General features: G+C 41.5%; 1 protein-coding gene across 1 annotated transcript; it reads left to right on the top strand.

Annotated features, from left to right (window-relative positions):
• Positions 1-1140: 1140 nt before the first annotated feature.
• Positions 1141-23027, top strand: RXYLT1 (ribitol xylosyltransferase 1). The gene is made up of 6 exons (XM_023643927.2): positions 1141-1468; positions 2273-2428; positions 6337-6439; positions 16551-16865; positions 19375-19545; positions 22424-23027. The coding sequence occupies exons 1-6, from the start codon at positions 1300-1302 to the stop codon at positions 22839-22841; spliced, it is 1332 nt and encodes a 443-aa protein (XP_023499695.2). The 5' UTR covers positions 1141-1299; the 3' UTR covers positions 22842-23027.
• The last annotated feature ends 796 nt before the right edge of the window (positions 23028-23823 follow it).

Genomic DNA, 23823 nt, shown 5'->3' on the forward strand with positions numbered 1-23823 from the left:
CAATTTGAATGCCCATAAGTGGATTAAAAGATTCAATATTGTACAAAAAGTCAATTCTCCCCAAATTATTCTATAAATGCAATAAATTCCAATTACAATTCAAGTGCATTTTTTAGTGAAACTTGACAAGTTAATTCTAAAATGTACAGGGAAAAGCAGAGACAAGAATAGCAAGACAGTTTTTGGAAAGACAAGAATGAGTTACACTTGCCCTTCCAAATATGAAGACTAATTATAAGGCTACAGTAACTGAGACAGTTACAGGTATAGTAAACAACAGAGGAAAGGCAGAGAAACCAGAACCAGAGCCACACAAACAAGAAAGCCTGATGTCCGCCAGAGGTGTTGCAGGTCAGTCATTAAAGGATGGTCTGTCAATAATTGTTGCTGGGATAACCTGCAATACATATACGTGGGAAGACTCAATATTGTAACATGTCAGTTCTACCCAAATTATTCTATAAACCCAATACAATTTTAATTAAGATTGCAACAGGATTATCCAGGAAAGTTTTTCTTAAAGAATACACACATGCACATACACACACACACCAAACTATAAAGGAAAAGATTGACAAATTAGCTTTACTGAAATTTAGAATGTATTTACAGTAAAACATAACATACATAAAATTAACAGACCAGCCAAATATTGGAAGACATTTGCAATCTATATAAATAACAACTGATTGCTATATAAGGTAAATAAAGAAGACCTACAATCAAAAGTAAAAGATAAACAATAAACAAAAAACTGTACAAAACATGAATAATTTACAGAAAAGGAAAACAAAAAAAACCAAATATATTAAAAGATAGTTAACCTATTAACCAAGGAAATGATCATTAAAACTAGCCTTGCGCAGGGCTGGGCGGGGGAGCCGCAGGAGAGGCTTGGGAGGCGGGGGTGAAGGCGGGGCAGGGGGCGGGGCACGAGCTGCGCTGGGGCGGGGCAGAGGAGCAACAAGAGAGAGTCGGGCGGGGCAGGGGGCGGGGCATGAGCTGGGCTGGGGCGGGGCTGAGGGCGAGACCTGAGCGGGGCGGGGGCAGGGCGGAGGGACCAGGGGCGGGGCCTGAGCGGAGCGGGAGCCGGGCGGAGGGGCCATAGGACAGGTTCGGACGGAGCCGGGGGCGGGGCCTGAGCGGGGGCGGGGCCTGAGCGGGGGCGGGGCCTGGTGGCGGTGACGCCCTCGCCCGGCCTGGGCCTGCCCGGACGCCGCAGGGGCCGCTGCGCTGAGCCGGGGCCTCTCCTCCAGCCCGGCCAGCGGGCGGCGGCACCTGACCGGAAGCCTGAGTGGGATGCGGCTGCCGCGGAAGCCACTCTGCTTGTTTCTCATCGCCCTGTACGGCCTCTTCTCGCTCTACGCCGCCTACCACGTCTTCTTCGGGCGTCGCCGCGGAGCGCCGGCCGCTTCTTCGCGGGGGCTCAGGAAGGGGGCGGCCCCGGCGCGAGAGAGGCGCGGCCGAGGTAGGACGCGGGGCCGCGCTCGGGTCGGGATGGCCGCAGGCCCCGGGGGCGCGCTTCCTGCACCGGCTCCCGGTAACCGGCCGCGGGCTCGGGGTCGAAGCGTGTCCCTTTGCCTCCGTGCTCGCCCGGATCTCACACGCCTCTCTACTCCCCACCCCAAAGCTGGCGAGCGCCCACCCCTTAAAATACGTCGTAGATATCCAAGACCTTGTCACAAAATGCCGGAGATTGCGGGATTGCCGCTGGGCTCGGGACATCGGTGTCCATATTGAAAAAGAGCCTCTGATCGTGCGGTGGCTTCGGAAGGCCGGGGCGCTTCGCCTCCTAGCGCTGCTCCCCGTCCTGTATTTTGACCTGTGTCAGGATCGGACTCAGGCTTCTCTCTCCCTTTTTTCAGAATTTTGCACAATGCTATCTAAAACTGTTGGACACTTTACATTCTGAAGTCAAGTTTTTATATACAGGTTACGTATATACGAGCTATAAAGAACTGCAAAAGTTAAGTTTGTAATTTGATACATGTTATCCACTTATTTGAGAAGGTTGGTTTGGGAGAGAGAACTTTGTGTCTCGTGTTAACATTTTATTTCGAAGATCTTTCAGAGTAAAGATTTAATGCAAATTAAATTCTGATGTTTTTAAATTGTGTGTTTAACCAGTTCAAATTCAGTTGCTTTACCCCTTTGAAAAAGTGAAGTTAGGATGGAATTAGAACTCCCTAACATCCAATTTAAATGTCTTGAATTTATCTACAACTGCAGCTCTACCTTACTTATAAACACTATTACTCTTTTTAAAACACAGATCAGTCTACTTTGCGAAGTGAAGAATGGAATCCTTGGGAAGTAGATGAAAAAAATGAGCAACGACACAGATTTAAAACTAGCCTTCAAATATTAAATAAACCCACAAAAGGGAAAACAGACTTCCGTGTACAAATTTGGGGCAAAGCTGCCATTGGTAAGTTAATGTGTAGAGCTAAAACATGTAAAAAGTATCATAAAATGCAGTTTAGTAATAATAAATTCAGTTCATTTTAAGACACTTATAGTTTATTTCATTATTTTTTAATTAAGGCATCATGATGCATTTTTTCACTTTTTCTCAATATTTCATTTTCCTTTTTGCTAGACAACACCTGTGTAAATACACATACACGTGCATAAACATATTCTGTAGTTGGTCTTTAGCAGAGCACAGCTTTATTTGTGGATAAAAAAAGTGGATTGTATAAACATTGTTATATTGAAATGCCTATGTCAACTGAATTTTCATGAATCTGTTGATTTATTGGACACTTGATAGACAAATATAAGATATGGCCCCTGCCCTTGATGGCCAAACAAGTTTGGGAAACATTGAACTGAACAAAGTTAGACAAGGTTTTTTATTGTAGGTCCTTCTCAGAGCGTTTAATATGCCAGTGTTCATTGTGAATGTCCAAGAAAGGGGTGTAGTATATAGTTGATAAGACTTGATTGCCCACAAAAGCATTTTTACTCTGAGTATCATGAGATAGTCTAGTGTTCAAGTTATGTATTATGCTCTCTTAGAGAATGGGACCCTCAATGAGGGTTAGAAGAGTCAGAAAGAATTTAGTGAATTAGAAGGGGCTTTTTTTGGCCTTTAAAGATGAGTTAGATTTATATACAGTAAGGGATATGGATAGAAAGTACCAGGTGAAAGGAAAGTAAACTGAGAATAATGCCTGGCCCATGGTGTTTGATAAATTCATTCACACGTGTGTGCGAATATACATTCTTGAAGATTACTGATGACCCAGGCCTCCAGGAATCACCTTCTAGCAATTTTTTTCTTTATAAAATCTCTAATATTAATTTCTTCCTTTAAATTTACACTTCCTCATTCTAGCTTTTACTTAAATCTACATCTTAACAGGTTGTCATGTTTCCAGACTTTTCTCTTTTCAGTCCACTAAGCACACAGTGGCCACATGAGTTTTATCAAACACTACTTTCATCAACCTGTTCCCCAGGCTCAGTTGTAGGATACCAGTTATAGACATTCCCATTTAAAAAGAGAGAATATGGAAGGAAAATGGAGTCACCAGTCCAAGCAACTTTGAAATCCAACCAGGCAAACTCCATTCAGTTTCAACGCCTGGGAATAACCAGTGGCTCAAAGCTTTGCTTCTGGCCTTTGGGGCCCTTTGGATGGCCCTTGGGGTCATCCTTCCTTTTTCATGAAGGGTAGCATGTATTTGTAGCTCTGTAGCTTATTCAGCCTCTTTCCTGCTGGTAGGATTTTGGGAGTCCAACAGGCTTCTTTCATTTCAGCATCTGTCTCTTTCAGTCCAAGCTGGCAGTGTTTCTGCTGATAGAACATTCTCAAGAACCTTGTGAATCTCCTGTGCATGTCATGAGGATTCATTCCATTAGACAAGAGTGCCTCCACAGGTCTTTCCTGGGTAAACCCATCTCTATTTCTGGCTACTGCTGAGATGGCTGAGGAATTTCATAAATTACACACCTACTATCTTCAGAGAGCCCTCTTTGTGACCGAATATTTTGACCTTTTTATCCTTCTGAGGTACTAGCTCCATCCTTGGCCTTCTCTCTGGAGCATGCTTTCCTGACAGTGAATCTCCTCATTTTTCACCTCTTTTGCAATCTGAATAGGCTGAGGATTTCCCAAATCATCAAGTCCTAGTTCCTTTTTGTGTAACAGTGCTTCTCTTGGTCTCTTTCGTCTCACATTTTACTGTAATCAGCAAGAGGAAACTAGGTCACAGCTTCAACAGTTTGGCTGGAAGTCTTTTCAGCCAAATATCAAAGTTTATCATTTACAAGTTCTACTTTCCACATAACTGCAGGACACATCCAGCTAAGCTTTCTGCTGCTGTCTAACAAAGATCCCCTTTTCTCCAGTCTCGAACAAGTTCCTCTTTTTCTTCTGAGCTCTCCCAGCAGTGCTTTTAGTCTGTGTCCTTCTACCAACAGTCTGCTCATGATGACTTAGGGATTGTCTAAAATGATACAGGTTTTGCCTACTGTGCTGCTAACTTTCTTGAGTTCTCGCTAGCTGAGTCATTAACATCCCTATTTCTACCTATAATCTGTTCAAGGCAATCTAATCTAGGCTCTGTTTAATCTCATTCCTCTCAGAATTCTTCCAGCCTCTCCCCATTACCCAATTACAAGGCCATTTCCAGATTTTTAAGTCTTTGTTACCATACCACCCCATTTCCAGGTACTAACTACATGATCTGTAGTGTCCTGTGGCTACCATAACCAATTGCCAAAAATTTGGTGGCTTAAAACAACACAAATTTATTGTCTTTTTTTTTTCTCCCCCAAAGCCCCCCGGTACATAGTTGTATATTCTTTGTTGTGGGTCCTTCTAGTTGTGGCGTGTGGGACGCCGCCTCAGCGTGGTTTGATGAGCAGTGCCATGTCCGCGCCCAGGATTCGAACCAACGAAACACTTGGCCACCTGCAGCGGAGCGGTGAACTTAACCACTCGGCCACGGGGCCAGCCCCTATTGTCTTTTTTTTTAATTAAGGTATAATTGACATATATGAGTTTCAGATATACAACAATGATTCGATGTTTGTATATATTGGGAAATGATCAACATAGTTACAGTTACAATTACAACATAGTTACAGTTACAATTTTTTTTCTCAAGGTGAGAACTTTTAAGATCTCTCTTAGCAACTTTCAAATATACAATGCAGTTTTATTAACTATAGTCACCACAAATTAATTATCTCACACTTCCGAAGGCAGGAGTCTCAAGTGTGTCCACAGGCCTGCATTCCTTTTGAGGCTGTAGAGGAAATCTGTTTGCTTGCCTTTTACAGCTTCTAGAGGCCACCCACATCCCTTGACTCGTGGCCCCTCATCATTCTAACCCTTGCTTCCATCCTCGTACATCCTTTCCTCACTCTGACCCTCCTGCCTCCCTCTTGTGAGGATGCTTGTGATAAGATGGCTCCCCCCACACCCCCAGATAATCCAGTATCATCTCCCCACCTCAGCATCCTTAACCTAATCACATTTAGAAAATCTCTTTACCATGTAAGGTACCATATTCACAGGTACTGGAGAATGCATCTTTAGACATCTTAGGTGCAGGGCAGGCGTTATTCAGCTTCCCACGTTTTGGAGGCTTTATCTGATTGACCGAGTCTTTAAACATGGTTTTCTTGTGTGTCCTTTAGTACCAGAGTATGATGAGAATAGAACAAAACACATTTTTCAGTGTAATTCAGACAGGGCTCTCAAATTACCTCATCGTGTGACACTGCTCTCCTCTACTCAGAGCTTTCATTCAGGTGAAATCATGATAAAACCTCAGGGGCTGCCCTAAGGAGACCAGAGGCAGCAGCAGTTTTCTGCAGAGGGCATCCTGCAGTGAGCCGTGTGTGTTCAAGGAGGGAGGAGGTAGGAGCTCCTCGACACAGTCACTGTGACGTATAAACATGAGCTCCTCTGCTGGTATTTGGCACAAAATGGTGAATCCCCTCAGTTTGTTACAAGGTAGAAACAGTTATAAACATAGTCACTTACATTGTGATATAACACATTTCAGGATAAAATAGGCAGTAAAGGGCCAGTGATAACTAGGAGTTTCTCAAATTTAGAGTAAGAGATTATTGACTTTAATATAACCCACATTTTGCCACATTTACACTGACAAACTGAGTTCTGTCTCTCATGCATTCGCTGCCACACTGATGATTTTGAGCTATGGCTGGTAGCACTGTCTGCTGAGGGACCGAGAGAGATCACACCTGGTTTCCCAGCCAAATGATAGAAAAGAACACAACAAAAACTTGTCTCACACACCAGAGGAAACCAGACGTAAATGTGTTTGGTTTTGTTTTTGTGTTTTTACTTACCAGGTTTGTATCTCTGGGAGCATATTTTTGAAGGCTCTCTTGATCCTGCTGATGTGACTGCTCAGTGGAGAGAAGGAAATACCATTGTGGGAAGAACGCATTACAGGTACTCACTGTGCGCCATTAACCTTTGATGTGTTGCTGTACAATGTTTTATATAAGTACTAGAAGAAAAATAAGTGGAGAATATCTTTACAGAAAATATTTCCACTTCAACTTGCTGTGAAGACTGGAGAAATAATCTCTTGAATATATATTCATAGTTAAAGCTTACGTTGAATGTTCTCTTATGAAATTGGATGTTGCAAAAGGCTACTTTTTTGGAATCATGTGTGCTTCATTTTGATCAAAACATTTCTGACTATTTAAAAACTTCATGCTCCAAATTTTGTAACTTTTGATTATTGATAAGCATTTAACCTTCCATATCTTGGAAAAATAAAATGTAAATGTAAAAATGTTTTTGTTTTTCTCTTTCATGTCATAGTCCGGTTCACATAGGTTTATAATATTCAGGTGGTAGCAAAGCTATTGCTATGAGTTTCAAAATTTTAATTAAAACATCTCATATACGAGTTCTATCATGATTTGATAGGATAGATTACAAATTTACTGCAATACTCAGAAATCTTTTTTTTTAGATTCAATAAAACCAATGTATTAAGACTTTTTTGTGCTCTTATTTTTATAAAACTTTTATCTCTGACTGCATATTTTCTGAAGATTTTTAAATAGAAGTAAGATCATTTTATTTAGAAAAATTATGATAATTTCATCATATGGAAGAATGCTGTTTATTAGATTTTGCTTTCTTACTGAAATAAAAAATAAAAATAATTATTTTAAAATGCTTATTTCTTGTGACAGTTGTATTATTAGGGGAAAAATATGTGAACCAAAGATTCTGGTTTCTATAGGATTCCATTAATTTCCCACAGAAATCAAGAGCAAAAGCTATGGTTTATCTCAATTTTATGTGAATTTGTACTGCTCCTCTAATTCCGTATTTACTTTTACACACTTGGAAAGCAAGTTTACTGCATGTGTCTTTTCAAAGTGATCATTCTTGAAAATTAAACAGGTTTGTAAATTATCATTGGTAATGATTATTTTTCCTTTCATCTCCAGGTTCCTATTAATCTAATCCCATTTCAGAGTCCGTACATAGTCCTGAACTTCCAAGAGTTGGATTTGGGTGTTTGAAAGTAAATGTGCATTGTGCATATAGATCTAACATTTGCTATTTGAAAAGTAAACATGTGTTATGGATATTAGTCTAATGCTTCTACCCACAATACAGAATTTTCAGAAAAATTCTTAAAAGTTCATAGAGAAGTTAGCATACAGTGATACTATAATGATAGCAGAGGATTTCAGCAGACAGCATTAACTCCAAAAAGATGACCTAATTTACTGTTCCTTTCTGAAATTTTTACCTGAGATTTTATGTTATGATCAAATAGCAATGCTATTTCCTCTTAGGATTTAAGAGAACTGTATATGCAAGGAAGTTCACTATTGTAGCACATTTTTTACACAGCTCGTTAAAGTTTTAGCCAGCCCTGGTGGTCTAGTGGTTAAGATGTGCTCTCACCACCACGGCCCAGGTTCGTTTCCCTGTCAGGGAACCACACCACCCCTGTGTCATTGTCATTACTGTGGTGGCTGCATGTTGCTGTGATGCTGAAAGCTCTGCCATGGAGATTTCACATACCAGCAGGGCCACCCATGGTGGACAGGTTTCAGTGGAGCTTCCAGACTAGGCAGACTGGGAAGAAGGACTTGGCCACCCACTTCCGAAAAAATTAGCCATGCAAACCCTGTGAATAGCAGCGGAGCATTTGATACAGCGCCAGCAGGGGAGAGGATGGCGCAAAAAAACCAGGCAGGGTTCCGCTCTGCTGTCGACAGGGTCACTAAGGTCAAAATCCACTCCACAGCACTAACAACAACAAATTAAAGTTTTAGGTTCATAAAAAGTAGCATACATAATTTATTTATCCAAAATTAAGGAACTTTTATGGAATTGCAAATTTTGAGTTGTACCAGGCTACATGGGTAATAACTGAAATGTTTCAACACATTCATCCTTATTTGACCAAAAGTGAATCCGAAGAAATGACTCATCTTGCAGATACTGAAAGAGTCAGTAAGTACCATCAGGATACTTGTAAGTGTATGTAGATACATTCTGTTTAAATAAAGCTTCAAGTTTACAAAGGGCTTATATCATTTAGTTTTCGGCTCACAGCAATTCTGAGGCAGAAGTAGAAAGGATATCATCAGTGTTCCAGGGTTGATCGAGCTCATGAATGGTGATTCTTAGCAACTCATAGGTCCAAAGACTGTAATCCAGAATACCAGGTAAATAACTGGAAGTAGAACTAGAGCTGTCCGCCAGGCCTCGTGCTTGTGTTGGCTTGACCAGCACGTGTAGTCAGGCTACAATGATACCCAAATTTTGAGGGTGGTTTGATTAAATATGAAATCACAATATAGGATTTAATTATATGTAGTACTTCCAACTCTGTGTTTCAGAAGGGAAGAAATGACTCCTTGTTCACCCCTGAATCAGTAACATACATAGTCTGTGCTCAGGATCTGAGTATATGTGGGACAGACTGAACTTCTGAGTCAGCCTGATGAAGCCCTGTCACCTCTGGGCAGTGTAGTAGTATGACTCAGTTGCTAAGAGCATAGACTCACGCCAGAATATCACAGTTCAAATTCTAGCTTTACCTCTTTTTTAGCTGTCTGAAGTTGGACAAGGTTCTTGACCTCTCTGTGCTTGGATTTCCTTCAATTAAAAATAAAGCAAATAGGGGGCTGGCCCCGTGGCCGAGTGGTTAAGTTTGTGCTCTCCGCTGCAGGCGGCCCAGTGTTTCATTGGTTCGAATCCTGGGCGCGGACATGGCACTGCTCATCAAACCACGCTGAGGCAGCATCCCACATGCCACAACTAGAAGGACCCACAACAAAGAACATACAACTATGTACCGGGGGGCTTTGGGGAGAAAAAGGAAAAAAAATAAAATCTTTCAAAAAAAAAATAAGGCAAATAATAGTTTCTATTTCACAGGATTGTTTTGAAGATTAAATGCATTAATAGATGTATAGTGCTGAAAACAGTGTCTGACACTTAGTAATCATCAGAGAAGTCTTGTTATTATTGTATTATTTTTACTGTTACTTAATTCAGTACTGCCCCATCACCCTACCTTTCGCTCCTCCTTTTTCTCTGCTTCCATTATTGTCTATTCTCTCTCCATCCTTACCTCCCCACAAACACTGTTGATACATTCTTCGTATTAATGTGTTTGATTGGGTTACAAGCTAGCATGGGACCCGTTCCGTCTCTTGAAGGAACTTTGTCTCTGCTCACATCCATCCTGTGTTGATTTATAGTTCTATTTCATTGGGCAACTTTATTTTTAATTTCCTAGGAGCAGTCTTACTTTTGCTGATCGTGGCCTTTGCTCATCCCGAAAGACTGCCTCCTAGTCCTGCAGTGTCCGTGTGCAGGCGTGGTCATAAGATACATAAATGTCTACCCACTGGATAAAACAAAAGCCAAGTGCTCATTACTTCATTGTTATCAAAGTTCAGTTATGGTATTTTCAGTCATCATCTGCTACTTATGAAAAATCTGTCTCATCCTGTTTTTAGAATTTCCAGGTGTGACTATTATAAGAAGTTAGCTCACTCCTCCTCACAGGGAGTGAGAGCCGTTAGAGACAATATTGATAGTTACTGACCCCACATTTAAGTCAAATACTGGACCACAGATCAGCACAGGTCTCAAATTTTCATTGGTAAACAACAACGGTATAGCTAATTTTTCATAATGCCCCTTCTCCCACTCCAGCCTGGTATAGAGTGGGAGGGTTCCATCATAAACACTGAATGCGGAAGGTGTGCGGTCATGGCAGTAACACTGACCACACAGCGGGTGACTTTCAGCACCTATTCAAAGGGAAGGGCCACTTATGTGTTCAGTATACCTATTTTATAAAACTGAATGGTTTGGGGGCTGGCCTGGTGTCGCAGAGGTTAAGTTTGCACATTCCGCTTCAGTGGCCCTGGGGTTCGCCGGTTCAGATCCTGGGTACAGACATGGCACCGCTTGGCAAGCCATGCTTGGTAGGCGTCCTGCATATAAAGCGGAGAAAGATAGGCACGGATGTTAGCTCAGGGCCAGGCTTCCTCAGCAAAAAAAGAGCTCAGGGCTAATCTTTCTCAAAAAAAAAAAAACAAAAACTGAATGATTTAAAACTGTTTATTAACCAAAAGTGATCTAGAATTCAATGACTGAGAGCCATGTGGACTTGTGCCCATATTCTTTACCAAGGTATTTGGCAGATTCTTAGGTAGCAAATTAGTAATCTTATCTATAATTATCACATAATTTAACAATGGTGTCAATATAGTGTTTATTTAATAGTACTAGTTGAATTTAGAAAAAAAGAAACAATAATTATGTTGGATTGTAAAAAATATATTCTGTTCACACTCAGCTTAGAACTCAATATTTGAATGATTTCTCCGGACTTTCCAAGTATTAAAAGTACTTATTGGGAGGAATATTTTTAGCTGAGTCAAAGAGAAAAAGAATAAATATTGAAAATTATAAGTTCTGACAATTAAACATACGCTAAGAAATCTAGAAGAGCAAATCACTGTTTTAAAATTCTGTATATGAGCTCCTTAAATATGTTACTTCTTCAGTTAATGGAATTTTATGATTGATTCTTGACTAATAACTCTAGGAAACTAAAATATACCTCTCATCATACATAAATATACTATATTATCTCACACATAAGCCCTACTGTATATAGTAAATGTACAGCTGGAAAGTTATTATTAAATTGAACTTTTGTTGCTTGATTCATATTTTAAATGTGGTAGGAGAACTTAAATAAATTGGTAGAGCAATAAGTCCCTTAAAGAGAATTACTGCTTACTCATTCACCATTCACTGAGTGCCTACAAGTTAGTTCATACTAGGCTCTGGATTTCAGTCAATAAAATGCTTTTCCCTATTCTCAGGGAGTTCACAGACTAGCAGTTGAGACCAACACACAAACAATTTTCATACGCTGTATAAAGCATAATGACAAGGATGTACAGACTCTATCATGTCAGTTGACAGGGAATACAGGGGAAAGGCAGCTAACCCATTCTGAGTAGAGTTGGAGGTGGTTTGGGGCCCGGCAAGAAAGGTTTGCTAGAGGACGTGATAGCTGAGCTGAGTCTTAAAAGATTGATAGGAGTTAGCAAGGCAGTAAGAAGAGAGCTTCTATTCCCGGCAGAGGTGACATCAGAGGCTAAGAACTGATAAACAGCTTGGTTTGTGCATGGAATTGCAAACCATTCGGAATCCCTAGGGCTTGAAGATGGGGTCAGAGCTGAGACTGGGAGTGCAGGGCGTGGCAGATCATGGTGGACCTTGTGTGTGCCACGCTAAGGCTCTTGGACTTCATTCTTGGCGGAAAGCAATTGAGGATGATTAAGCAAGATGGTGGTATTGTCATGTATGTCATGTATGTTTTTGTGTAGATTTCTCTAGTAGCTAAGTGGAAAAATGATTGGAAGGTGACAACTGGGTGCAGGCAGACCAGTTAGGAGACTGTAAGTATCCAGCAGAGAGATAATTAAGGGATGAAATAGGGAAGTGGTAGTGGGATCGGAGCCAGGAATTTAAGAAATATTTTGGGGCAAAAGTCAGAATTTAAGGATCGTTAGATGTAAGGATGAGAGCAAGAAACAAATGTGACAATTCCCTGGTTTCTAGCCTGCATGACTGGATAGCTAGTGTGCGATCAAGACAGGAGATACAGGAATGGGAGCAGGTTTGTCTGCTCTTGTGTCGCCCACCACATGGCACCTCCCTGGCCCCCTCTTTCTCAGCAGACAGGCTTGCCTCCTGTTTCCTCAAGAAAATTGAGGATATCCATAATTATCTGCTTCAACTAGCCCCTCTAACGTTGACCTCCGTGATCTCTGTCTGATCCCTCCCCTAACCTTACGTCTTTCCTCAGCTCTCAAACAATGAGGGGATTTCCCTGCTTCAAGGTTAGCTCCCTCCACCTGTGCCTCCCTCGGCCTCATCCAGGACCTCACACCATCAGTTACTTCCCTGCTCTCCTTCCTCTTCAACTTTCACTCATTGCTTTCTCACCTTCTCATCCAGACTTTCAGAAGAGCTGTCCATACTCACTGTCACCACTTCCTTACTTCTCATTCACATCTCAACCCACTGCAGTTGCCTGACACCTACCAACACCCACACACAACTATCTGCATCTCATGGGATTTTTTTTTTACCCCTAAAGTTTCTTTACCTTGATCTATGCTTCCCAGACTGTGTACTGAGGCACCCTGGGGCACCACAAAATAGTTTAAATATTTGTGGGAAACACAGTTATACCTCCCATCTGTCAGACACCATGCAAACTGCTAGCTCGCGGTGGCTCACTGTTTCGATGTTAGCTCACCTTGCGTTCATTTCACTGATGCCGTATCTTTGTGAAACCGGGTTTCCATAGTTGCTATGATAAAATCCAACTACCATGCAGAAATCAAAGTGGGACTGGCAGTGGCAGCGGCAGTGTCCACTCTGATTCCAGGCCTTGAGGGCTTGTGTAGTGTTCAACAGGTGCACACATTGCATTGTTAAGTATTTGTGATTAGTTAAGAATGAAATAGGAATATTATTTGTTCTTTCAGTGTATACATATTATTTTTTTAAGTGGCTTCTAAGCTGCTAGGACATAAATACTTACCAAGTTGTTTGGACCTAACAACTCAAAAAACTGAACCATTACTCATTTATTTTGGCTTGGAAGCCACTGTGAAAAAATTACTGAAACACTGAAGGTTCTGGGAACCAGGAAAGTTTGGGAACCTCTGATCCATTCCTTAGCTCCACAGCGCTGACCCTGTGGCCCTCACCGTTACCTAAACATGGCCTTGAGGGCTGACCAGCCCATGAGTCAGAGAGTGAGGGCCACATGCTGCTGCTGGAATATAAGAGCGCTCTGCCCAGGGGTCACTGGGGGTCCCAAGATGGGTCAGACGGGCGTTTTGTTCATTTGTGTGGATCAATAAAATTAGAAATATTCCTTTCATAGGAAAGAGACATTAATACAGTAACTAAAAATGAGTATTAAAACACTTATCATAGCTCCCAAATTAATGGCACATGAACAAAAGTTTTGCAGTGTTCAACTAAGTTATTACTGTGCAAAGCTTCATCTGTTGATTTCCTCCTCTACAAATATAACATATTTCTAGTTATCGGGGCCTTCGCAATAAAAAGGCCCAAGACACTCTTCTGAGATTTTCATAAGATAGATAGTTTAACTTTTCTGACTAAATTATAAAATGTCTTCTTCCATCTTAACCTATTTCTCATTGGCTTAAAATTTTTAATTTATTTAAAATATTCAGTATTCAGATTTTACAAGTTCATTTATTTTTAAAATAATATTTTTTCTTTAATATAAATTTATAATAAAAAATCTAATAAGTGGTTATTATAATAACCTGAAAAATTCAAAAAAGGTAAGTTTTTAATCACTCAAAATTCCACTTTGCCCATAATTCCAAAAACAAGGGTTATACAGTTAGCATTTTATTGTGTCTACTTCCAGTCTTTTTTCTGTGTGCATTGTTATATAATTAAAAATTATAGTACAGGTAGAATATCGTTTCCTGCTTTTTCAGACTAATGCGAACATTTATTGAGTAGAAGCTCTGTGACCAATACTGTGTTACGTGCTTTTCAACCATTACCACCTTTTCGCCTTGTAACCCACTGTTTCTCTCCAGCTAAATTAGTTCCGCTGCCCGTATGTAATCTCATTCTCCGTGTACACCCTTGAATCACAAGCTTACCTGCCTCTGTTCATATTACTTACGTTTCCTGGAATACATTTCAGCCTCTGCCCCTCTCCTGACTCCCCTCTCGTTTAAACTACCTTAGCAGTTCTCCTGTCTCACTTAATAGGGTGTCTAACGTATACTTTCATCCTAGTGTTGATTGAACTATAAAACACTGCACAGGTGCTTCTTATCTAGCATATGCTTATATAAAGCAGTGAATAGATATTTATCATTTGAAAAATGCTTTATGCCTCAGAGTCATATCATATCAATAATACTTTAAAACAATTATATCAAAGCTAAGCAATAATAGGTAAAGCTGTATCTCCCAGGGCACAGTTAAAGACTCCTGCTATTAATAGATGCTCTTGTTGTAAATTATCTGGATAAACACGTTTTTAGGCACATTCCTGTCTTATCTATTTAGAAATTGAAATGAAACATTATTACATAATTGTCAGTGTTATCCTTAGTAAAATGTTTTATGTCTTTAAAGAAAATAACGCAAAAGTTTGTATGGCACTCTGAAATAGTTTGGACACATGGTATCTATGGTCTTAAAGTCAAATAACTGCATTTGAGTCCCATCTCTGCCACTGCCGACCTGGTGTCTGTCGGCTTATCCAAGTCATGTAGCCTCTCTCACAGTTTCCTTTTCTTCCGTCATACAATTGCTCTAGGCTGGGAAAGAAGGACTAGCAGGTAATTCTAAAGGTGAGATCAGCGTTCACATCCTGCCACTAACAAATGCTGTGAACCTATCAGAACTACCACCGTCATCCCCAAAGTGTTTTCTGGGCCCTCAGATTCTGCAGATTCTCTTAAATGCTAACTAGTCACTGCATCCTTGCCCCCCTCCAGGGCTGGGTCCGTGCAGGGCAAGCTCAGACACGGCTCTGACTCCTGTAGGTTATCATCGTTGTAGAGTAATGTCCAGGATTCACACAGTGCATATACACACAAACAAAGTACATATTTAGGTTTTGTGTTTTACCTAGTATCTGCTAACTGTAGTCTTCATTAACCATAGTATCCTGGGAACAGCTTAAGCTCTGAAGTTAAACACATCTTGATTCACAACTTAGTGTTGCCTTTCCAGGTTGTGCAATGTAAGCCTGGTTTCCCAAATCCCAAATCGGGGCTAATGAGCTCAGCAGAGTTGTCGTGGGGTTAAATAGTAACCCATGCAAAATGCCTATCTATCAAGTATATAAAAGGCATTTTACAAATACCAGTTTTTATCCCCAACAATAATAAGCAATAAAAGCAGGATTTCAGCATATTTGTACTAAAGATTAAAAGATTCTAGCAGGTTATAGAGAAATGGTTGAGTAGGTTGTAAAGAACCCAGGAGCATTGTGACTAATTTCAAGATAGGTTAAGTGGTATGTTTTTATATTTAATACATACTATTAAAAATATTTCAATGGTATTGGTCTAAGCACACAATATGAAAATGTGATTATGAAACGTGTATTCCTTTTATGACAATTTTTTTAAATACAATGAAGAACAAATTCCCATTTACCCACCACCCAGAACGAACAAATTCCAGCTCTGTGTCATTTGCTTTAGATATTTAACTCTCCTCTTAAAAGCATTAAATATTTCCAGTAAAAGTGAAGCTCTCTTTGTACTGTTCCTAGTCCTTTGCTCTTCCTTCGTCCTCAGAGACAACCACGGTAATGAACTTGGTGTGTATCCTCCCATTCTAATTTTTATGTTTATGCTTATACTAGGTAAATAAGCATAAGTAGTTTTTTCTGTATATACTTTCAAATTTACAAATAATCATCATATTTCATGAGTGTTCTGCAGCTTGCTTTTTTCCGTAACATTGTATTTTTGAGATTTACCCTTCGTGAAGGTTTATGATGCCATCCTCCATTTCTCCATTCATCAACACTTTCTCGTCCATTGATTCAGACACTTCATTCAGTTGAAGAACCGTAAAAGGGGTGGGAACTACTGACTTAAACACCTTTCCAGACTGAACTGCACAGAGTTTCACAGTGTTCCACTGTATTTCTTTGCTCAACAGCTCAGATTCTAGCCAGTGCTTATTTTAAATGTGGTTAAGAAACAATAAACAAAAAAAGCTACCACATGTCTAGTGAGCTGTCCACAGCCAAAGCTTGCCATTAATCTACAGCCAGGCCCCATCATCCAAACTTGTTCAAAAACCATTTGTATTATAGACATTATGTTTCTAGAAAGAATATGGTTAAACCTCATTGTTGATTTTATATAAAATTACTCAAAACTTCTGATACCAAATATCCTTTTGTTGTGTTTTTGTTTGTCTCTTGTTTCTGTTTTGTTTCGAACAGCTTCATCACTGGTCCAGGTGTAGTCCCAGGGTACTTCTCTGTTGATGTGAATAATGTGGTCCTCATTTTAAATGGAAGAGAAAAAGCGAAAGTCTTTTATGCCACCCAGTGGCTACTTTATGCACAAAATTTAGTGCAAACTCGACAACTCCAGCACCTGGCAGTTGTTTTGCTCGGAAGCGAGCAGTGCAGTAATGAGTGGATAAGCCGCTTCCTCAGGAAGAACGGAGGCTCCGTGGAGCTGCTCTTCCTGGTGTATGACAGCCCCTGGGTTAATGACGTGGACGTTTTTCAGTGGCCTTTAGGAGTAGCAACGTAAGTACAAAATATTATTACACATATCTAGACTCTAAGACCAGAATTTCTGAATCAGGAAGGTTGTGTTTTAAATTTGTAATAAACGTAGCTCTTCTGAGATCGCTCAGGCTAGGCACAATCTTCTCCATGAGCAAAAATAGGGTTTCACCTCAGGCTTCAATAATAATAATGACATGGTTAGAGTATTGTCTCCTTTTATGAGGAGAGCAAATGAGTAACTTTTTTCTGTTTTAAAACGCCAAAGCATATTCAGGTTTATTAGAAGTTCCCTAAAGAGATGTTTTGCAGAGAATGGCAGACAGACAGACCTTCTTAACACAATTATAGAATCAATATAATTTCTAGTAAAACGAACAAAGAAAAACCCCTCCCCTCAAGGCAATATTTGTCGGTGTCGCAATCCAATGTACACATCAGGATAGATGCGGAGAGGGCTGATGGCCACTCTGAGTTTATTATGATCAGCGTTTCAATATATACATAGCTTACAGCTGTTAAACATACACAGGTGTTCTGGATGAAATAATTAGCGAATGCCAAGAATTCTTAGTGATTTCTCAAGGAGCCCTCCCTTGGCCTCTGTTTTGATATTATCATGTTATTGCTGTGCTCGTATATTTTTCTCTCGGAGTGGGTGAGGTCTCTTAGGCAATGGCCCCTCCTGCTCCGGATATCGATGTATCGTTTCTCCATCTGTGCCCCAGGGCGGCCGCCACCTGTCTTAGGTTGCCTCCCCCGGAGGTCTTACCCGTCACTGGCTAACCAGCCTTCTCACCTCCAGGTGACAGTTTGTTGGCAAGCTTTTTCCAGTGATTATTAACCCTTCCTGTGTCAGGGGCAGCTACAACATTCAGTCAGGAGCACACTGTCCATTTGGTTTTAGGAGCATGATACTGTGCTCAGGACTGCCACTAAGGTTGGTGGAATTTGTATGGATCTCTTCTATAAAAAGAGGGGTTAAATAATAGCTAAAGTTTCTCAATATATCACATCTATAAAGTCTTTCTATAAAACAGAAAACTTATTTTTTATCTTTCTGTTAATACAAGGTTTTTAATTAAGAATGAGTTGACTTTAAGATAAGCTGCCACCAGCACGTAAGCTCCTGACGTGGGGATGCCTGTCTCTTTCATCCACTGCTCAATCTGCAGACCCTCAGACAGCCCGCTCAGAGTAGGCTGTCAGTGGATGGATTATGACAAATATCACTAACAGGATGTGTGAATCCGATACTCATTGTTCATTATCGCATCACTGGTTGCGTGATCTGACCTTAGGCTGCTGCCCAGTTGGCTACACAGGTATCACCAGAGAAGCGCATTAATAAGACAGATTCCCTGGCTGTCACTACAATGTTCTGACTCAGTAGGCTTGGGACAGGGGCAGACAAAAAGGTTTATGTTAGGTATAGACAGGTTTAAGACACTGTGAAGGGGCCAGCTCCGGCATAGCTGTTAAGTTTGCCTACTCTGCTTCCACGGCCTGGGGTCCACCCGTTCAGATCCTAGGCACAGACCTACACACTGCTTATCAAGCCATGCCATGGCAGGCGTCCCACATATAAAGTAGAGGAAGTTGGCCACCGATGTTAGCTCAGGGACAATCTTCCTCAAAAAAACCAGACAGTGTGAAAAACCTATCTCTTGAGTGGAGCCTATATTTGTAAAATGTTTTGAAACAAGAGAATTACTTTTTCACAGTCACACTGTGTAACTTATTCACACAGGAGTGGATGGATACTCTTTGTAACTCTGGTATCGTTGGACGAGACCAATATGTTTCGTATAGATCACTGGTTCTCAACCAGGGCAGTTTGCCCTCCAGGAGACATTTGGCTGCTCAGTGTCCTACAATGGAGAGGACCGCTCCCACCACAGAGTCATCTTGCCCAAAGTGGCAGTAATGCTGAGGTTGAGAAACCCTGTTTTGGACTAACGTTATGTAAAGCTTTGCTCTTATGGGTGTGTTTCAGGCACACAGTTTGATCCTTGCTATTTCCAAATACCCATAAGAATGAGCTGGTTGCAACAGGCCTCACAACATGGCACACAAGGTTGTTTAAAAATCTACATGAGTGTCTTTGGAACTGGAGCTCTTTGCTGTAGCAGTGTGTATTCTGTAATCTTTCCATCACCTGTCTAAAACATTCATTCAGTCATGATCATTGTGAATGTACAGGATTACTTGTACTTTGAAGGTCTTGAATTCAGCCTGACTTAGAACAGCAAGCGTGTGATGAAAGTTGAAGAATATAAAAAAACAAAGCATGTTAGGCACGTAATCTCTATGGCAGTTTTGTAGAAGATGTCAATGTGAGAATCTTTTTTACAAGTCAGTAGATGCGGGGACTTTTCCAAAGTAAGAACGGAAAATTACAGTTTGGGGTTTAGAAAATCGTATTTAAACTGCTTCTCCAACATCATCATGCTCCCTAAGACGTTGGGTTATGGGAATTTGCCCATCCTGTTGTCGTACATGTTTAACTCATGTGTACTTATTTTTATAGTTACAGGAACTTCCCTGTGGTGGAGGCAAGTTGGTCAATGCTGCACAATGAAAGGCCCTACTTATGTAATTTCTTAGGAACTGTTTATGAAAATTCATCCAGACAAGCACTAATGAACATTTTGAAACAAGATGGGAATGATAAGCTTTGTTGGGTTTCAGCAAGAGAACAGTAAGTTTTATGTTTACTTGATTCATCCATTTTTTTTTTCCACCTGAGAGTTGCTTTACGTAGTAAAGGTTTCCAAAGAGACATTGTTAATTAACTCCATTAATACCAGTCTTTCCCCAGGAGATATATTGGTTATTAAAGCTGTGAAGAAACTGAGTCATATACATTTAAAATAGGGAGACTCTCCTGTAGCTAGAGTCCATCTTGCAGAGGAACACTAGTGCTGTCATAAGCCAGTGTCGATTGTTTGGGTTTCCTCAATAATGTTTGCTAGCCAGACTTGTCACACACGAGATCATGAATGCCCATGAGGTGTCGGGTTCATTCCTGAGATGTTCAGCAGACCAGATCAGTGTCCCAAGACTGGCCTGAAGTGCTCCTCACCCCTGCAGGAACCTGACACCACCCTGAGGATGGGAGCCGCGTCATCTTCATCTTTGAATCCCCAGATCTAACATGGGACCTTGCACAAAGTAGGCCTAGGATAAGTGCGGAGAGGGTAGATGGATGGATGGATTTAATAGGGTTACCTTCCATCTTTTACATGGTAATCATATGACATGTGTTTATGGGGTGAAGGAAGAACTTTTGGAATCACTCATTTTGTTTGTACATAAGCAAATGGAGTTTCGTGTGTATACAACAGTTATCAGAAAAGTAATGCCTAAAAAATCTCCTTCTGTATCTAAAAATGAGTTAATTGGAGCAGATACTTTCTTCTAAAAGGCATAACTTCCAACTCTATTGTCAGCATAACCATATTATATCTATTCAGTCAACAAACATGTGTCAAGCAACTGCTATATGCCAGAAAGCATTTTAGCCATGAGGGATGCAGCAATGAACACAACGATCAGAAGTCCATGCCCTCTTAGAACTTAAACGCTTGTTGGAGGAGACAGACCCATGAAATATATTGTGTGTCAGAAGATGATAAATGCCATGTAAAAAAATTGAGCAGTGGAGGGATGTGGAGAGGACCAGGGATCAGGAGTGGAGCATTTGCTGATTTCGAATGGCCAAGGAAAACGCTAGCGGGAGAGCCCCGTCTGTCTGAGAGCAGAATGGTCCAGGCAGAGGGGAGCAACATAAAGGGCCTGAGGCAGGAGCGCAGTCACCGTGGTGGAGGGACAGTGAGGGCCGGTGCGCCTGGAGTGGAATGAGTGAGGGCAGTGGAGAACAGCAGAGTTTAGTGTGGCAATAGAATTATTCTTGTAATTCCTCTCGTACCATTGAGCCAGGAGGTGGAGTAGGTGTCCTCCTTGCTTCTCATTGCTGCTTCCAGACCCTTCTCCCTTTCCATCCCTAAAACCTCCCAGTTTGCATCTCATGCCAGCACACCCTCTTTGAAGTCATTTACTGACCCTTGGGCTAATACCCTTAATTCTTTGAATAGCTTCATTCCTGGCACACTGTCTGTCTCTGACATTACTCCAGCCTAATTCTTGGTGATTCCCAAATCTGCGTGGACGGTCCTTCCATCACCTTGGTCTTGCAGTTCCTTTACCTCCTCCCCTCCAGTGATCTGGGTCCGCTTGACCTCGCTGATTCGCTATCATGGTCATTCGCTAGACCTTGTCATTACACACATTGCATCAGCTCCATGATCTCAAGTTCCAGCTTCTCTCTCTGTAGCCACCACCTCCTGTCATTCCAGCTCATTTCCTGTAATAATCTGACTCCAGCAGCATAGCTGGGACCTGCACTCCATTGTTTCTACTACCTTGTCATTGTCCCTCACTCATCTCCTCTTTACTTTCTTCTTTACCCCATTAAATTTCATGGTCACCCATGAGTGCATATGCATTCAGCTCGCTGGGTCCCTAATCTAGCAAAGCCCAACTCTGAGTGAGTCCAGCTCTCTTACCTGCTCATACCTGCAGCCAAACACACTTAGAGAAAGATGCCACTTGATCTTGCTTTAAATACCTGACCTTGACCCTCTAGTGGCCAGCTGTCACACATGTCGTTGTCCGTGTATTCTCCCACTCTCCTCGAAGACTGTTCACGCCTTCTTCTCTGCTCCCAACTGCTCTGACCTTATGACCCTATTGCTTTTATCACTAAGAAAATAGAACCAATCCAGAGAGCATGTCTAGCTCTCTGACTGGTTTGTAAGCTTCTGTCTTTGTCCCTGTACAGTCAATTCTCAACACAACGGCCAGATTTATTCTGATAAAACATAGGTCAGGTCAGCCACTCCTCTGATCAAAACCCTGCCTGGTGAGATGCTCTGACTTTTTCTTCTGCACCTGTCCCCCTCAGTCCCGCTGCTTCGCCCCTTGGTGTCCTTGCTGTTCCTTGAGCGTGCCTCAGCGTCTGTGTTGCTCTGCACTCTGTTCCCCCCAGGTCTCTGCGTGCTCTGCTCCCTCCGCTCCGGCCCTGGGCTCAGATTGCCTGCACTGAGACAGTCCCTATCACCTGTTTAAAACTGCAGCCTCAGAAACTCCCTCCTCACTTCTCTGCTGTGTTTTTCTCACAGCAGTTACACCTCACTAATGTCCTGGCTTGGCCTGGTCATTGCCCATCTCCCCGCTAGCACTGGAACTTAAGCTCCCTGAGGGCAGGGATTCGGAGGGTGAGGCAGAGAAAGGAGACCTGGCACACAGGAAACATTGGCTGAAGTAGCACTCATTCAGAAATTTTATGGTAGAATTTTATATGTAGTTTATGGGATAAATTTTACAGCTGTAAGCTCTTCAAATTCTTAAATATTTTCAAGAAATCTACTTGGGCGAGATTTTACTTATCTCCTCTGCCTGTCATCTCTGTAATGTGTTTGCCATTTCCTGTAACAACATTAAAGGAGAAAACCTTTCCTTTCACAGAAGATGTGCCTGGTAAAGTGAACAGTACGGTTGTTTTTCCGGTTTCCTAGGTGGCAACCTCAGGAAACAAACGAAAGCCTTAAGAGCTATCAGGATGCCCTGCTGCAGAGTGACCTCACGCTGTGCCCAGCGGGGGTGAACACGGAGTGTTACAGAATCTATGAGGCGTGCTCCTATGGCTCCGTGCCCGTGGTGGAGGATGTCATGACAGCGGGCAGCTGTGGAAACACCTCCGTTCACCACAGTGCTCCTCTGCAGTTACTCAAGTCCATGGACGCACCCTTTATCTTTATTAAGAGCTGGAAGGAACTTCCTGCTATTTTAGAAAAAGAGAAAACTATAATTTTACAAGAAAAGATTCAGAGAAGGAAAATGTTACTTCACTGGTATCAAAACTTCAAAACAGAGCTAAAAATGAGATTTACTAATATTTTAGAAAGTTCATTTTTAATGAACAATAAAGGTTGATTGTTAATTATCTTTTTGAGCTAAGATCTAATTTTTTAAATCATTTCTCATACTGGGGGTGTGTGTGTTTGTGTATTTATAAATGTTCTTTAAGGTACCCTGGTAGACCCTTGATTACATCTGTAATGTTGACAACTGCATCCTTATCGGGCCACTCCTGAAAATAAAGTTAAAATGTTACTCAGACTCACTGTACAAAGTTGAATGATTCAACATTTGTCCGCTCGTCTCACCCGTGTAAACCTCCCGAGGGAAGCAGCGTGGTGTCGTGGAAAGACTGAGTCGGACAAGCCTGGTTCAAACCTCGCCTCTGCACCTTCTGTCTGAGGACCTTGAGCAAGTCACCTGACGGTTCTGAGTCTTGGTTCCTTTCGGTGCGAATAGAGATAATGGTACCTCATCAGGTAAGTTGTAAATTTGAAATAAAACAATGTATAAAGTACCCAATATATGTAGTAAACTCTAAATAAATAGTAATTTCTAATTCACTTTTTATTCCTTACTAGTAAATGATGGGGTTAAATTTAAGTATTTTAACACGTGCTCATTTACGTAATTTGGGAGTAATCACATGCCGTCTTGGGAAGGTATGTGGGCAAGTCTTACAGAGTTAGACGTTCAGATTATGAGGTTTTGTTGGGTCACGTGGATTTAGGTGTCTGGATGCAAAATGCGGTCATAATTCATACAAAACACAGGCTGGGGGCAGTCAGAGCCAGAAAACTGGTGCCCAAACTCGACAGAAGTTGTCATCGTAGTGCAGACTGAGACCAGCCAACTCAGAGGAGATCACTTCTTGCAAAAGCTGGCTGACACCCCTGGAGAGCAGTGGCTTTGAGTAAAGCCTGAGCGAGTGTTCTTGTATCTGTAGGTCCTTGGGCTCCTGAAAGGATGCAGGGGACCTTGAGCTCAATCTGTCGCTTTGCCTGGCTTTTTATTTCCTCAGGAATCCTATGACCCAACTCCTGTGAGACCAGGGGAT

This window comes from Equus caballus, chromosome 6, assembly GCF_041296265.1.
Source record: "Equus caballus isolate H_3958 breed thoroughbred chromosome 6, TB-T2T, whole genome shotgun sequence".
Classification (NCBI taxonomy): Eukaryota; Metazoa; Chordata; class Mammalia; order Perissodactyla; family Equidae; genus Equus; species Equus caballus.

Excerpts from the sequence above, each read along its gene's own strand:
- RXYLT1 (XM_023643927.2), top strand. The coding sequence starts at position 1,300 with ATGCGGCTGCCGCGGAAGCCACTCTGCTTGTTTCTCATCGCCCTGTAC. Across the intron at positions 1,469-2,272 it reads GCGAGAGAGGCGCGGCCGAG|ATCAGTCTACTTTGCGAAGT; the intron begins GTAGGACGCGGG and ends TTTAAAACACAG. Across the intron at positions 16,866-19,374 it reads TGGCCTTTAGGAGTAGCAAC|TTACAGGAACTTCCCTGTGG; the intron begins GTAAGTACAAAA and ends TTATTTTTATAG.